General features: G+C 40.1%; 1 protein-coding gene across 1 annotated transcript in view; it reads right to left on the minus strand.

Annotated features, from left to right (window-relative positions):
- LOC106606764 (uncharacterized) overlaps positions 1 to 11,574 on the minus strand; it is a 423,559-nt gene extending 411,985 nt beyond the window's left edge. Inside the window, exon 1 of the mRNA XM_045720035.1 lies at positions 11,404 to 11,574. Within this exon, the coding sequence (XP_045575991.1) occupies positions 11,404 to 11,559 (156 nt within the window). The 5' untranslated portion in view covers positions 11,560 to 11,574. The remainder of the gene's footprint in view (positions 1 to 11,403) is intronic.
- Positions 11,575 to 17,487: the final 5,913 nt, after the last annotated feature.

Here is a 17,487-nt window from a genome sequence, read left to right on the forward strand (position 1 = left end):
ATGCTTTCATAATTTTTGGGGCTTTCCTCTGACGCCTAGTATATAAATCCTGAATGGCGGGAAGCTTGGCCCCAGTGATGTACTGGGTCTTACGCCTACCCTCTGTAATGGCTTACGGTCAGATGCCGAGCAGTCGCCGTACCAGGCGGTGATGCAACCGGTCAGGATGCTCTCAATGGGGCAGCTGTAGAACATTTTGAGGATCTGGGGACCCATGGCTGATTTTTGTCACTCTTCTAAGGGGAAAAGGTGTTGTCGTGCCCTCTTCACGACTTTCTTGGTGTGTTTGGGCCATGATAGTTTGTTGGTGATGTGGACGCCAAGGAACTTGAAACTCTTGACCCGCTCCACTACAGCCAGTCGATGTTAATGAGGGCCTGTTTGGCCAACCATTTTTCTGTAGTCCACGATCAGCTCCTTTGTCTTGCTCACATTGAGGCAGAGGTTGTTATCCTGGCACCACACTGCCAGGTCTCTGACCTCCTCTCGATAGGCTGTCTCATCGTTGTCAGTGATCAGGCCTACCACTGTTATGTCGTCAGCAAACTTAATGATGGTTTTGGAGTCGTGCTTGGCCACGTAGTCGTGGGTGAACAGGGAGTACAGGAGGGAACTAAGCACGCACCCCTGAGGGGCACCAGTGTTGAGGATCAGCGTGGTGGATGTCTTGTTGCCTACCCTTACCACCTGGGGGCGGCCCATCAGGAAGTCCAGGATTGAGTTGCAGAGGGCTGTTGTTTAGTCCCAGGGTCCTTAGTTTAGTGATGAGCTTTGAGGGCACTATGGTGTTGAACGCTGAGCTGTAGCCAATGAACAGCATTCTCACATAAGTGTTCCTTTTGTCGAGGTGGGAAAGGGCAGTGTGGAGTGCGAGCCATGACCAGCCTTTCAAAGCACTTTATGGCTACCGACATCCCCTCCTTTTCCCTGATTAAGAGGTGATGACCGTTCCACTACCATTGTCAACTCTCTCCTGACATGAACTGAAGCCATGTCTCATGTGCTCGCTCGTCCACTGGCACATTGAATGTTTCCTCTCCAAGTACTGTGAGTACCCCTATCAATTATCTCTCATTATTGTATATAGAGTCAATCACATATACACAAGCAATCACATTATTACACATCAATGATTTTACTCCTTGCTTGGACTAACTATTTATTAGCTCTTTTGTCTAACTGTGTAGTATGTTGTGTTATTGTTTTTGTCTTCCCAGTCAAATCCTGTCCTGCACTGGTCAAGCCTCTGAACACCTCAACTCATGCCTCATACCCACATTCAATCACTGCTGTGATCCCTTTCCAACACTGCGTAAGTAGCCTTGTCATTCCCGTTCCCCAAAATAGTGTACTATAAATGTCTTTGTTAAATGCTTTAGCTTAAAATAAATAGTCTTTGACGATTTTTAAAACACACTTTGTCGTCTCCATGCGCTACGAGCCTATACTGTGGGTCTCCCATCCTACTCAACTCAAGTCACCAGCCTCTACTGATCCACATACATACATACATACATACATACATACATACATACATACATACATACATACATACATACATACATACATACATACATACATACATACATACTGTACATGCAGTACATACATACATACATACTGTACATGCAGTACATACATGCATTTTGTATGTGTAAATAATGACTTCCAGTTGTGGCAGTGATGAACTGTGTTGTCATGGTACAATATTTTGGACAGGGAAGATGAATGGCTGTGTTCTAAAGCTTGTCATAATGTTGTATTATTTCAGTAATTGTGGTATGTTACCCCATGTATTGTTACAGAACCTAGTGGTAAGGGTAGTCAATATTTTGTAACACAATTTAGCATAAGTTGTCCACTGTTATTTTAGGTGCGTTTGATATATTGACAATTTCTCCTTTGATTTATTAATAGTAGTTCAGTTGATGGTTTACTGGTTGCTTTGGTTTTCTGGGGAATGTGTGCTGTTTGTAGTCTGCTGTACTGATGCTCTACTGCCCTCTGTTGACTCTGCTGTACTGATGCTCTACTGCCCTCTGTTGACTCTGCTGTACTGATGCTCTACAATGTGAAAACTCACAGACCCTCTTTAGATTATGTTTGTGATTTTACCACGTGAAACTAAATAATTTGGTTAATCCACGTGTTCATAAAACTCTTTGGCATACATACATAGGCAACAAAAAAGTAGGTAATGATGAATGATAAATGTTCAACAAAAAATTTAAGGAGCAGCTACATTAATATATTTTTTCTAAAAGAACACCTCTAGATTAATGAATCTTATGAACTACAATATTACATGATACTTCAAAACATTGCAGATCCTCCTCAATTAACTAAAGTATTGAGACATCAGTAAAATTAAGATAATGGGATATCTTTTGGTGTATCAACAACACATCTAACAGGTGTGTTATCTCTGTGTCACTGTGTGATGATACTGTATGTGAACATCTATCACGGCCAGCTAATGTTTGTGCATACACTTGTGCAAGTACATCCTTTCTATTCCAGATGGTTTTTGTATGGCTTCTAACATTAGTTTAACCACTATGACTCTCTAGCACAGTAATACACTGCTGTGTCCTCACTCTTCAGACTGGTCATCTGTAGGTACAGCTTACTGCTGGAGTCATCTCTGGAGAATCTGGTGAATCTTCCCTGGACTGATTGGGAGGAAGAGATTGGACTACTACTGTAGACGTGCTAATAAAAACAATCCACTCCAGTCCAGGAGTCTGTACCGGCTGTCGTAAGAACGGGACCACATATTTATTTCAAAGTGAAACTTAGGCAAAAACAATAAATCAATAAACGAACAACAAAACGTGACTACGTGGTGCTACATGCACAATACACAAAACACAATATCCCACAAACACAGGTGGGAAAAATAGCTACTTAAATATGATCCCCAATTAGAGACAATGAATACCAGCTGCCTCTAATTGGGAACCATACAAAATACCAACTAGAATACCCCCTAGTCATGCCCTGACCTACTACACCATAGAGAAACAAGGGCTCTCTATGGTCAGGGCGTGACAGAGCCTGTCTGATCCAAGCAATCTCATAGCTTCTGAATGTGAACCCAGAGGCTGTACAGGTTAGTTTGTGGGATTCTCCAGGCTTTTTAACCACTGGTCCAGACTCAGTCAGTGTCTGACCATGAACACCTGTGGAAATAGAAAGCATAGACATTGTTGAATATAAAAGCTAACATGTCAATTTATTTCCTTCATAAACGTATAATGAGGATGCACATCCACACCTGTTAAATAGACTGTCAGTAAGAGTATTACTGTGGTAGGAAACATGGTGATCTGTTTAGTTCTCTAAAGGTAGTTGAGACAGTCCTCAACAGAAAAAGCCTTCAACAGAGACATTAATAAAGATGGAGGACTGGAGAGTTTTTCATGAGCTCCTCCTCACTGGGAGGACCAATGTGGTGGCTAATTTCTGCATTACCAAATGAGGAGAGTTACAAACTTCACACACAAGTCAGTTATACTTAAAACTACATCTTTAATAATTAAGATGCTTTTGCAAAAGCACTTGACCTTCAATGATGCCATTGAAAAAGTGATTACACAAAAGTACAAAGATCTTTTATACCCAAGACCCACCCCTCTCAACGTACATGACGAACAACAGATCTTAGGAACAGTTCACAAAGGTTAAGTTCTGTATGAAAGATATCTATAAAACATAGTAGACAGCAACTGCTGTATCAACAGTGTTCATTGTATAGACCAGTATCTGGTCCTCCTACCCCAAACTGGAACCGTCTCTCCCTGGTTCAGTATAGAACAGAACCATTAGCTCATCCAATGGCATAAATCAATTGACAACTCTAGATACTCCCATCTCAAGTAAACCCCCTCTTGACTCCACTCCTGGACAAGCTCACTGAGGGGAGTGAGCCTCTAGGTCATACACAATCCCAGGATAAGTACAAGATCTAGAGAGAGGACATACAATGGTCCCAGACACTGCCATACACCTCCTCACAACATAGAAAAGGAGGGAGTGACTTCCGCACAGACATTGTGGAGACAAGTAATTGGTTCCCCATTAATCACGCCATCTCTTCAGATGGTTTAAGAATAGGTAAAGACACATTCACATATGAAGACAATGTTTCATTCTGACTTCTCCCCTCTCTGGGCCCCAAGTGACTGAGCCCTAGCTAAGGGAAAAGTACAACTGTCAACACCAGAGTCCAAAAGTCAAGCCATCCTAATGACAAGTATCTCACATAAGCATATTATGCTAATAAAACATCTTAATTATCTATGTTACCCAACTAATTCTGATTCATCCGCCACACCAATCAAAGGAAGCTTTGATAAATACCCACTGATCAACTGGTAGGCCATCTTGAGATGTTCTGTTTTGATAAGATTTGTTTTCTTTTTTGTATTTTTATTTAACCTTTATTGAACTATGCAGGTCAGTTAAGAACAAATTATTTTTTACAATGAATCACCCACACCATTATTTACTCATGTCTTATTTGCAAGATACAGATACTGCTGTAATAACTCTGATCAAGAGTTGTCAGGAGATTTTTTTTTAAATAACATAAAAATGAAGCTTTATTTTATCAGGGCGTCAAACTGAGACCAAGTTGTCTTTTACAGATGAGCCAAGAATTACCTAAATTACACAATTCAAAATATACATACAAAATGCAAGCGTAAAGAAAAACAAACACATTCATAATTTAAAAAGTGCTCAGTCAGCTTTCAAAATTGCCCTAGAGGCACCTGTCACGTCCTGACCAGTAAAGGGGTTATTTGTTATTGTAGTTTGGTCAGGACGTGGCAGGGGGGTGTTTGTTTTATGTGGTTCGGGGTTTGTTGTTATATGTGTTTATGTAGAGGGGTGTTTGTTTAGAGTATTCCGGGGTTTTGGTTATGTTCTATGTTGTGTAAATGGAAATACACAACATAGATAGATGGTGTATACACTCACTACTTACTGTAAGTCACTCTGGATAAGGATAAGAGAGCTCTGGATAAGAGCATCTGCTAAATGACTAAAAATGTTAAAAAAAATGTAAAAAATTGAAATACTGTACAGTACATTACTACTGTCTCTGGAGATGGTGAATCTGCTCTTAATAGAGGCTCCAGAGTTGATGGATGCATCACTCCAGATGATCCCAAACTACTCCAGTGTTTTCCCTGGCTGCTGTCGTATCCAAGCTGTCCCATATTCTGTCAGGGCATAGCCAGAGACTTGGCAAGATAGTTTCACTGAATCTCCAGGAGGTTTGAGTTGAACAGGGGAGGAGGTCAAACTAATGCTGTGTAGATCGGAAAGAGATGGGAGTGTAGAAAAAAGAGCGATGAGGGGCATTCATCAAAAACTACAGCATGTCACAATAGCAAAACAACTGCATTGACTGGATTCAGAGGTATGTGATGTTTCTCCCCAATCTCTCAAATGTTTGGTGTCCTGTATCTTAAAGTAAAATAAAGAATACAATCTCCCCACTTATATGGCAGTAAGGCCAGGATGTTTCTCTGTTGTATGGCAGACAGTGTCTGTCTGGGTACTACCAGACAGGGTGGTTGCAGTGATGAAGGTTCTGTCAGAATAGGTCATTGATATAGCAGAGGGAGGGGGTTTATTTGCGTACTGTCTGTCCTACAAGGAGAGGTGTCTGATGCATCACTGGAAGCATTATATATGCATAATGTGTTCATGATATATTGCACATCCATCCATCCGTACATACATGTATTTATTTTCTTGTTTGTACATCATTGTATTTTACATTTGTGTGACTGTCCATGTCTATCAGTGTTTTGTTACTTATGTATAGTGTTTTTCTGTGGACCCCATGAAGACTAGCTGCTGCCTCTGCAAAAGCTAATGGGGATCCAAATAAATAAATATACAAATAATACATGTTGTATGTGTAAATAATGAGTTCCAGTTGTGGCGGGGATGAACTGTGTTGGCATGGCACCATCTTTTGGCCAGGGAGATGAACGCCTACGGTATGCCTTTTGCTTGTCATAATGTTATCATTTCAGTAATTGTGGTATGCTACCGCATGTTTTGTTCCAGAACCTAGTGGCAAGGCTAGTCAATATTTTGTGTTACAATTTAGCATAAGTTGTCCTGTTATTTTAGTTGCATTTGACATATTGACTATCTGTCCTCTGATTTATTAACAAAGGAGATCTAAACTGTTTTCCACTGTGACAGTTTATGAGGTTATAATAATGTAGTGGCAATTGATGCTTAATGTTTTTTTTCTTTTTTGCATGCTTAACCTGTGTTATTTCATGAACAACCTGTATGTTGTAAATATTTTAGAGTCATTAGATCAAGGGAGGTTTGAGTTTTACATTCAGATGCAGATCAACCCCTTCTGGTAGATATAAATAGCTTTAACTGTACAATGGAGAGTGAGTTTTAGTACAGGTCTGGTGCTGGTTTGTATCACTGTGGAGGCGAGCACAGTAATACACAGCTGTGTCTTCAGTCTGCAGACTCTGTCCTTTTAAAAACAACGTGTTGCTGGAAGTCTCTCTGGTGATGCTGAACTTGTTCTTCAGACTATCTTTATAATACATGCTTCCACCACTATGGATATATCCAATCCACTCCAGTGTTTTCCCTGCAGGTTGTCGAATCCAAGCTGTATGTAAGCTAGTAACTGAATATGAGACCTTACAGGAGATGGTCAGTGGTTGACCTGGCTGGACAGTCATAGAGGCTGGCTGAGTGAGTTCATAACTCTGTACACCTGTTGAAAGGAAAGAATGAACAATATTAAAACTCCAAATAACATGTTTTTGCACCTGTTGAAAGGAAAGAATGAACAGTATTAAAACTCCAAATAACATGATTTTTGCATTACAGTCTCATCCAGTTTTCCTTATTGTGCCTTTCCCCATATAGACACTCACAGACAACAGCTGCCAGCAGCAGCAGCAGAGATGCAGGGAACATGGTAAGTGTTGAAGCTGAACTGATGGGAGCTGTTCTTCTCCAGGACTCAGAGAGACAGAGACTGTTTATATAAACCCTAACAATAAGGTGGAGGTAGATAGAGAGAGGAAGAGAGGCACAGTACTATTTGCATATGGTGAGGAGGGAAATTGGAAAGATTTGAGAATATCAGTGAACATTTTTTAAATTTGTGACATCTTTTAATACTGTACTGTCTTTATAAAATACACTCCTGTATATTGGCAGATAAAGTTATTTGACACAATATTACCAATATTTGTCCAATACAACCCAGCAGAGTTATTGGAATATGAAAGTAGTTATGTTCATAGAATGCTTGATATAAATAATATGGTAATAAGTGTATTTGTATGTAAATTAGAGGGTTTTAATTGACATACTTCTCTGTGTTACAAAACAAAGCACAGCAGGTAGAGATATAATCAATAACACATATATGTAAAATATTTGTTAAAAACAGCTTCTCATACAGTTTATCCCCAGGGGATGGGTTTTTGTACAGGTCTGTTGCTGCTTTGATTCACTGTGGCCACCGAGCATAATACAGATGTGTATTCAGTCTGAAGGTTCTTTCCAAAAGAGATCTTGGTGGAACCCTGCTTGATGATCTCTGAGTTTGGCTTCCACCACTGGTTTTGCTCTTTCCAGGCTTTCCCTGTTAAAAACCTTTTTGCAGAATCCATGCTCAACTAATATTATTGTGATTTTACAGAATCATAGCTCTATTCTTTCAATTGGAATATCACAACTAATTATGAAAAAGTCTTACATTATCTACAGATAGGAATGTTGTCAAATGTCATTTTGTTATTAAATAAAATGCATTTTCACAATTCAGAGGATGTCACTGGGTTTCATCCTGTTAAGTCAGTCTTGGCCAACCCTCTTCCCGGAGAGCTACTGGCTGTGCAGGCTTTTGCTAATCTAATTTGGACAGTCAAGGTCCTTATGGGCAGCTGATTTGATTAATTGTGTTAGATTAGTGCTAGAGAAAAATCCTTGTCATTGTAAAATGACTATTACACACAATGACTTGTGTATGTTTAATGTCTTTTCTGATCTTTCTCAAAAGAAGACAGGTCACGACGTAAGGAAAAACTCAGAAAGAGACCTTATTCATGAAGCATAGACATTGTTTCTGAGGTGGGGACCTCTCATACTAAAGTATAAGCTTGTCTTTCCCGCTGTTTGTAGAGAAGGGTTAGTGAAGAGTGTGTACATGTTCCACAGCCTAGTTTTGTTCGAATACTCATACTAACTTCACTAACAGTACCATTTGTGACGTGAATTGAGTATATAGTATGCTTATTGGTCATAGTATGGATATAGTTAGTATGCCCAAAGTTCCCGGATGTCATACTAAATTCGCCAAAATATGAGGTATACACGCAGAGGACACTATTTACGTACTTTAGGACCCCTAATGCAATTCTTCAGGAAATGGCCGTGGCTTCACATCGTTTTCAGATTTGATGAAAATGGTGGAAAATATGCAGCCAAAGTACAATGAGAGCGGATACAAATTCAGAGCTTTAACTAATTATGACAAATGTTAAGAAAATGTTGAGCAATGTAATAAAGTAATGACTTTCAAATAAGTTACAGTACCTTACACATTATGTTGGATGACAAATTGTTAGCTACGCTGTCCTTATGAACCACATAGCATATCATTACATCAATATGTAACGGTATGTTGCTAGCAAGCTACCTAACGTTAGTTGGCTACTTATGCATCAAACTTGCCAGTATATTAACTATAGACTATCTAACTAACTACCCATTGTTTATTGACTTGATTATTGCTCTTCATTCTTAGCTTAGCTAAATTGTATCGTCGTTGTGCGTTCTCAATGGACATTCGGGTGCTTCGTAAATTCGCTCCGACTACTCCGATTTCAGAGCACTCTCCTCTGAGTGTACCAGAGTGCAGAATAACTAACCCGTTGAATATGGTCGGTGTGAGTAAAAGTCAGTAAAAAAAGTAATTCAATTGTTGCCAGCAGCAGTTACAGTCACCAACACTCTGGATAACTTGAGAACTGCCTATCCAGCTCTGCTAGGGCAAGTAAAATGGTCAGAGTGGTCTCCTTTGTGACTGAAAGTAGCTAGCAAGCTAGCCAACATTAGCTTGGGTGCTTGACTGATGTTAAGGTAAACTATCTACGCGCTTTCCTCCTCTCACCTTTTCCCTTCGCTTGTGGACTTAAGTGCACAACACATCAGGTCTTTGACCAGGCGAAAAAACCTTTCCAAGTCAAACTTTCATATCATGACTGCTAACTGCTACACACAGCCTACATGACATAAGACTGACCAGGTGAATCCAGGTCAAAGCTATGATCCCTTATTGATGTCAGCTGTTAAATCCACTTCAATCAGTGAAGATGAAGGGGAGGAGACAGGTTAAAGAAGGATTTTTGAGCCTTGAGACATGGGGTGTGTATGTGTGTCATTCAGAGGGTGAATGGGCAAGACAAAATATTTGTGCCTTTGAACAGGGTACAGTAGTAGGTGCCAGGCTCACCAGTTTGTATCAAAAACTGAAACGCTGCTGAGTTTTTCAGACTGAGTTTCCCATGTGTATCAAGAATGGTCCACCACCCGAAGGACATCCAGTCAACTTCACACAACTGTGGGAAGCATTGGCGACAACATGGGCCAGCATCTCTATGGAATGCTGTAGCCACCTTGTAGAGTCCACGGCCCGACGAAATGAGGCCGTTCTGAGGGAAAAAGGGCCCCCAGAACAATATTAGGAAGGTGTTCTTCATGTTTTGTACCCTAAGTATAAATTATGTAATTGGGCAATAAGGCACAATAAAGTCATAGGTAAATGGCATTGTTCAGCCCGAAGCTATACCCCATGCGTTGGTGACCCCTGCAAAATCTTACAACGCCTGGATAGGTCTCAGTGCTCTACAGACAATTCCTTTGACCTCATGGGTTGGTTTTTGCTCTGACATGCGCTGTCATCTGTGGGACCTTATATAGACAGGTGTGTGCCATTCCAAAGCATGTCCAATCAATTTAATTTACCACAGGTGGACTCCAATCAAGTTGTAGAAAGAGCTCATCTTTAAGGGTGGCAGGTAGCCTAGTGGTTAGAGTGTTGGGCCAGTAACCGAAAGGTTGCTAGATTGAATCCCCAAGCTGACAAGGTACAAATCTGTTGTTCAGCCCCTGAACAAGGCAGTTAGTCTAAGAACATTGAGTTGTCATTGTAAATAATAATTCGTTCTTAACTGACTTGCCTAGTTATATAAAGGTTCTTACGGCTAGGCATCCTGCCAGCAGGACACCTGTCGACAACTTCCGGTGAAATTGGAGGGTGCGCAATTCAAATAAATAATCATAAATTATGGATATTGAACATACAAGTGTCTTATATCGGTTAAAAGCTTAAATTCTTGTTAATCTAACTGCATTGTCCGATTTACAATAGGCTTTACGGCGAAAGCATGCCATGTGATTGAGGACGGCGCCCCACATCAAAATATTTTTCAAAAGGACAGGTTTCATAAATTCACAAATAGCGATTAAATATTCATTTACTTTTTGAAAATCTTCCTCTGATTTGCAATCCAAGGGGTCCCAGCTTCAACATGTTGTGCCATTTTGTTAGATAAAATCCTTCTTTATATCCAAAAAGTCAGTTTAGTTGGCGCCATCGATTTGAGTAATTCACTCGTTCAACATGCAGAGAAAGGAATGGTCTCTGAGCTTGGCACTCACTCTTTCCAGGATCACCAGATCAAAACCTTTTTGCAGAATGAATGCTCTGCAAATATTTCTGTGTGATTTTACAGAATCATAGCACTATTCTTTCTATTCGAATAACATAAAAATGAAAGTATTACATTATCTACAGATACCATTTTACTATATGGAATGTTGTAAAATGTTGCTTTGTTATTAAATAAAATGCATTTTCACAATTAAATGTTACATAGTTAAATAAAGGTTAAATAAAATAAATAAACACTGTTAAGTCACTGTTAAGTGTTAAGTCAAGGTTGGCCAACCCTCTTCTTTTGGACAGTCAAGATCCTTATTGGCAGCTGATTTGATTAATTGAGTCATTAGGGCTAGAGCAAAATCCTTGCTATTGTAAAAGATGACTCCTACACATAATTACTTGTGCATGTTTACTGTATTTTCTGCTCTTGATCAACAGAAGACAGGACACAACATAAGGAAAAACTCAGAGAGCCTATTCATGAAGCATAGACAGTGTTTCTGAGGTGGGTACCTCTCATTTTAAAGTATATCATTGTCTATACTGCTGTTTGAAGAGAAGGATTAGTGAAGTGTGTCAGGGGAGTACAACAGTGTGTTCATGTTCTACATCCTGTCTCTATCTGTCTGAGGGGTTTTTGTACCACCACACTCACATCACTGTACCCAGGGTGCACAGTAATACACAGCAGAGTCCTCTGCCTTCAGACCAGACAGTTTCAGATGAGTCATGCTCACTGAGCTGTCTTTGGTCAGTTCAATCCGTCCCTCCAGGGTTTTGGCATAGCCGGCTGCTCCAATATTGGTGTTGATCCAGCCCATCCATTCCAATGGTTTCACTGTAGGATGGCAAATACAGTTCATACCATATGATGGAAAGGCATTCCTAGTTCCTCTGCCAGAGAGGTTGAGAGTTTCTCCAGGCTTGTTCTAGAGTGGACTGGAGGGAATGGACTCCACACTCTGACAATGTAGAAGTGATGGAGAGAAAGAGGAAACAGGGGGAGAGGAGAGAGGGTGGAATATTGAGGGAAAACATTAAGGATATAGAGGTTACAATGGATTGTATGTCTTTTTTGCTCAGCATCGGACCAGTTGATAAGGAGTAAAACCAAGCAGAACTCACAAGGCAGACAAAGAGAGCCCAGCAGAAGATAGAGTTTGCCCATCATGCTGAGGGTGGAGATGAACTCAGCTGCTCCACACAAGACAACAACTCAGTAGCAGAACATTAGTATATATGAACTCTAAGGGATGTGGATTTACATCATGATGTCATGGATGAGGAACCTGTTGTGCCCACCAATCACCAGGTTAATAGCTGCTCACTGACAAGTTTAATCTAGCTTGAAGTTCCATGAAAACGTATTTGGGGTCTCTCCCTTTCCAACACCTCTCCAGGTGTTCATATTGTTCAGTTGATGGTGTAGTGTACTGGTTGTTGTGGGTCTCAGGGGAAGGTGTGCAGTTTGTGCGTTAAGGGGGGATGGAACACACCGATCCTCTATTACCCTCTGTTGGCTCTACTTCTCTGAGGAGTTTTTGTACAGATCCTCCACTCACACCGCTGTGTCTCTTGTACAGTAATACACAGCAGAGTCCTCTTCTCTCAGATCAGACAGCTTCAAGTGTGTCATATTGTTCAAATTATCTTTGGTGATTTCTATCCGTCGTTCAACATTTTTTCCATACGCAGTTCCACTAGCATCACCCCATATAGCGCCAATCCATTCTAGAGCTTTTCCTGCTGGTTGTCTTATCCAGCGCATGCCATGGCTACTAAATGTATACCCAGATTCTATACAAGAGATACTGACCATTTCTCCAGGCTTTTTCAGGACTAGGCCAGAGGGAATAGTCTCCAGACTCTGGCCAATTAAACCTGATGGAGAGAAAGAGAAAGAAATTGAGGTTATAACAAAATGTTGTCAATGTTCAGTCATGCCTCATTGTAAAAGTAATTGATGAGGAGTAAAACCAAGCATAACTCAAAGGGCAGACAGAGAGAGAGCAGCAGAAGGTAGAGTTTTCAGGTCATACTGAGGGTGGAGATAAGAACTCAGCTGCTCCACACAAGACAACAAGTCAGCAGCAGAACACAAGTATATACAGTTGAAGTCGGAAGTTTACATACACCTCAGCCAAATACATTTAAACTCAGTTTCACAATACCTGACATTTAATCCTAGTAAAAATTCCCTGTCTTAGGTCAGTTAGGATCACCACTTTATTTTAAGAATGTGAAATGTCAGAATAACAGCAGAGTGATTTCTTTCAGCTTTTATTTATTTCGTCACATTTCCAGTGGGTCAGAAGTGTACATACACAATTAGTATTTGGTAGCATTGCCTTTAAAATGGGTCAACTTGGGTCAAAAATTTCAGGTAGCCTTCCACAAGCTTCCCACAATAAGTTGGGTGAATTTTGGCCCATTCCTTCTGACAGAGCTGGTGTAACTGAGTCAGGTTTGTAGGCCTCCTTGCTCGCACACGCTTTTTCAGTTCTGCCTTCAAATGTTCTATAGGATGAGGTCAGGGCTTTGATGGCCACTCTAATACCTTGACTTTGTTGTCCTTAAGCCATTCTCCACAACTGTGGAAGTATGCTTGGGGTCATTGTCCATTCGGAAGACCCATTTGAGGCCAAGCTTTAACTTCCTGACTGACGTCTTGAGATGTTGCTTCAATATATCCACATAATTTTTCTTCCTTATGATGCCATCTATTTTGTGAAGTGCACCAGTCCCTCCTGCAGCAAAGCACCCCCACAACATGGTGCTGCCACCCCCGTGCTTCACGGTTGGGATGTTGTTGTTCGGCTTGCAAGCCTCCCCTTTTTCCTCCAAACATAACGATGGTCATTATGGCCAAATAGTTCTATTTTTGTTTCATCAGACAAGAGGACATTTCTCCAAAAAGCACGATCTTTGTCCCCATGTGCAGCTGCAAACCGTAGTCTGGCTTTTTTAATGGCGGTTTTGAAGGAGTGGCTTCTTCCTTGCTGAGCGGCCTTTCGAGTTATGTCTATAGGACTCGTTTTACTGTGGATATAGATACTTTTGTACCTGTTTCCTCCAGCATCTTCACAAGGTCCTTCGCTGTTGTTCTGGGATTGATTTGCACTTTTCGCACCAAAGTACGTTCATCTCTAGGAGACAGAACACGTCTCCTTCCTGATAGGTATGACGGCTGCGTGGTCCTGTGGTGTTTATACTTGTGTACTATTGTTTGTACAGATGAACGTAGTACCTTCAGCCATTTGGAAATTGCTCCCAAGGATGAACCAGACTTGTGGAGGTCTCCAATTTCTTTCTGAGGTCTTGGCTGATTTCTTTTGATTTTCCCATGATGTCAAGCAAAGAGGCACTGAGTTTGAAGGTATGCCTTGAAATACATCCACAGGTACACCTCCAATTGACTCAAATTATGTCAAATTATGTCAATTAGCCTATCAGAAGCTTCTAAAGCCATGACCTAATTTTCTGGAATTTTCCAAGCTGTTTAAAGGCACAGTCAACTTAGTGTACGTAAATTTCTGACCCACTGGAATTGTTATACAGTGAATTATAAGTGAAATAATCTGTCTGTAAACAATTGTTAGAAAAATGACATGTCATGCTGTCACGACTTCCGCCGAAGTCGGTCCCTCTCCTTGTTCGGGCGGTGTTCGGCGGTCGACGTCACTGACCTTCTAGCCATCACTGATCCATTTTTCAGTTTCCATTGGTTTTGTCTTGTCTTCCTTCACACCTGGTTCCAATCCCATCAATTACATGTTGTGTATTTAACCCTCTGTTTCCCCTCATGTCCTTGTCGGAGATTGTTTGATTATATGTATTGTGCAAGTCATGTGTCGGTGTGCGACGGGTTTTGTACACACTTTTATTATTTTTTTGTATATTTTGGTTTTGTTGGAGTTGTATGAATACTTATTAAAACGACTCCGTTTATACCAAGTTCGTTCTCTTGCGACTGACTTCCCTGCCACCTACACCCACCCATTACACATGCACAAAGTAGATCAGTCTTAACTGACTTGCCAAACTGACATGCTGTTAGAATTATCTCTGGTGACTTCTAGCCGTCTTTCAACACTTTTTGCATATGCAGTTCCACTAGCATCACTCCATGTAATGCCTATATATTCAAGTGCTCTTTCTGCAGATTGATGTATCCAGGCCATGTTGTAGCTACTAAAGGAAAAGCCAGATCCCTTACAGGAGAGGCTGAGAGGTTCTCCAGGCTTTTTCAGGACTGGACTGGAGGGAATGTCCTCCAGACTCTGACTATTCACCCCTAATAGAGAAAAGAGAATGAAGACAATAGATCAGAAATATATTAACTCAATGGATATTATAATTATCTCTATATGTAAAATACTTTGTTCCAATAAATTGCTAGATTATTGAGTACACACTACAGAGGCCCAGCAAGTCCAGGAGGAGGTGTAGTTTGCCTAATCTTTTCAGGATGGAAGACAATTCACCGATAGTAGGAAACATCACAGAAGTACACAGACTGGGGAGACAGAATTTGCATGACAACCATGGATGGGTGGTAGCGTCACATGCATATGAAAGGGGTTTCAAGGCAATCAATTCTTAGACACAGTCAGACATCATCAATCACTGTCAATCAGGAAAAATGTTCTGTGTTTTTTAAAAAGTAAAGTATTTTTTTCACATCTCTCATATGAACATTATGTTTAATGTATTGAGAAGAATCCTGAAATAATTTATATGAAATCATATTACACTTGTATATTTCCCACCATAATATAACAAACACATTAATATAAATGGCCCCTGTAAGAAATGTAAATATGTTGTCTCATACGTTTTCTGAACTTTTGAATCCGACCTATTGCCCTTTGACATAACCTTTCATCACTGTCATCCTCTTTCTCTGTCTGTTCAATAGTCAGAAAATACCTTACAAATGGGTTTTTTAAACAACACGTTTAAATAAATAACAATAATAATTAATAATTCACATCCTGAAGTATTGTACCCTAAAATGCAACCATCAACAAACCAATAGATGGCTAATCTTCACTCAATTACTTTTTGAAATTATCATTTTTCATTTTCTCCCACATCTGCAGTAGATCACTGTTGTTTTATATGTTACTGCACTTTTACAATGATACTGTACATTGGTACTTTTTTAAGGTTAATCAAGATATTATAACAGAAAAATGGCTTCATCAGAGTGCAGGTGCATCCTGGGTGGAAGTCATGCTTGGGTAGCTTTGAACTACTGCACCAACACTCATTTTGATAGACACACCTGATAAAAACACATTCTTAAACTCTCTCCCCTATAAACAATTATAATGAAGACATAGTAAAGTATTTAGGGGGAGGTGCCCAAATGTTTTATTTTAGTTAAGGACTCATTGTTCAATGCAATTCTTGAGAACTGTGTTATATTTATTACCAACACAAAGCATGAATATGGTCTGTCAATAACATTGTGTGTGATGAGTAGCAGTGAATGACGAACTATTAAATAATATAATTAATACAACTGTTAACAAGGTATATCATGTAAATGAAACAGTGATTCAATTGTCAGAGTCTTTGATAATTCTCACCATGTTATCAAACCAAATGGAAATCGTGTTCATGTGGTTGAAACATTGTATGCTTACCAATACCAGCTGGCTGATGGGAAAGTCAGTTTCTCCTCAGCTGAAACAAGATAGTGAGAATTAGATCATGAAAGTGTATAGGGACAGTCCCTGGGCTACTTAACTGCTTTAACTGTCTATCTGAATCATCAGAGATGCTAAACTGGGACCCTGAAACACCCAGGTGACAGACTGGAGTTCACCAAGCATGGTGACACACAGCTGTGAGGGTCACAGGGGGGAAGAGAGAAGGGTGGGGTGTGTGAGAGAAACAGACACAACTGAGAAAAGGAGAACAGGGCCAGTGTGGAACGGAATGGATAATGAAATATGAACCCTTAGACTATGGAATGGATGCATTACTACGTATTAACTTCTTATAGAGTTTGACCAACATGATGGAAAATAGATTGATTCTGTGTGACTTAAAGCATAATAATTATGACAAAAGTAACTGAAAATATGTTTATTCCATACTCTAAGTATGTACGATTAAATAGTCTGTTTATATTGATATGTTCAGTAAATTTGGTCAGAATTTGTGACTATCCTACTTGGCTGCTTGTACATTTTACCCCTTAAAAATGACATTAAAGTAACCTGTTCAAAATGATCTGTTCATTTATCTGTTTTGACACTACACTTATAGGAGATGTGGTAGATATGTAGCAACCCCTTAGAATGGTTAAACATTCTCTACGGGACACAAATGACATGGGTGCTTGCTTACTATTGGTTTTCCTGGCTGTGACCCCACTTTCTGAGGGTCTCAGGAGGAGTGGGATATGCAAAAAAATACATTTACAATTTACAATACACACTTGTACATGTGTGAAATAGGACAAATATAAGCACCCACCTAATCATTATCATTATTAATCCTATACAGTCCGTACAGTATCTACATTATATGTGTTTTTTTAAGGTATGGCTGATCTTGTGCTATTAAACCATTCATCAGTAATACATTAGGTTGTCTGTGCTCCATGGGGAAGTGTTTTTTATACAGCTCTCCCACCACTCTCACTCACTGTGTGTACCGGGCACAGTAATACACAGCTGTGTCCTCACTCTTCAGGCTGTTCATCTGTAGGTACAGCTTACTGCTGGAGTCATCTC

This window comes from Salmo salar, chromosome ssa06 (assembly GCF_905237065.1).
Source record: "Salmo salar chromosome ssa06, Ssal_v3.1, whole genome shotgun sequence".
In the NCBI taxonomy this organism is placed as follows: Eukaryota; Metazoa; Chordata; class Actinopteri; order Salmoniformes; family Salmonidae; genus Salmo; species Salmo salar.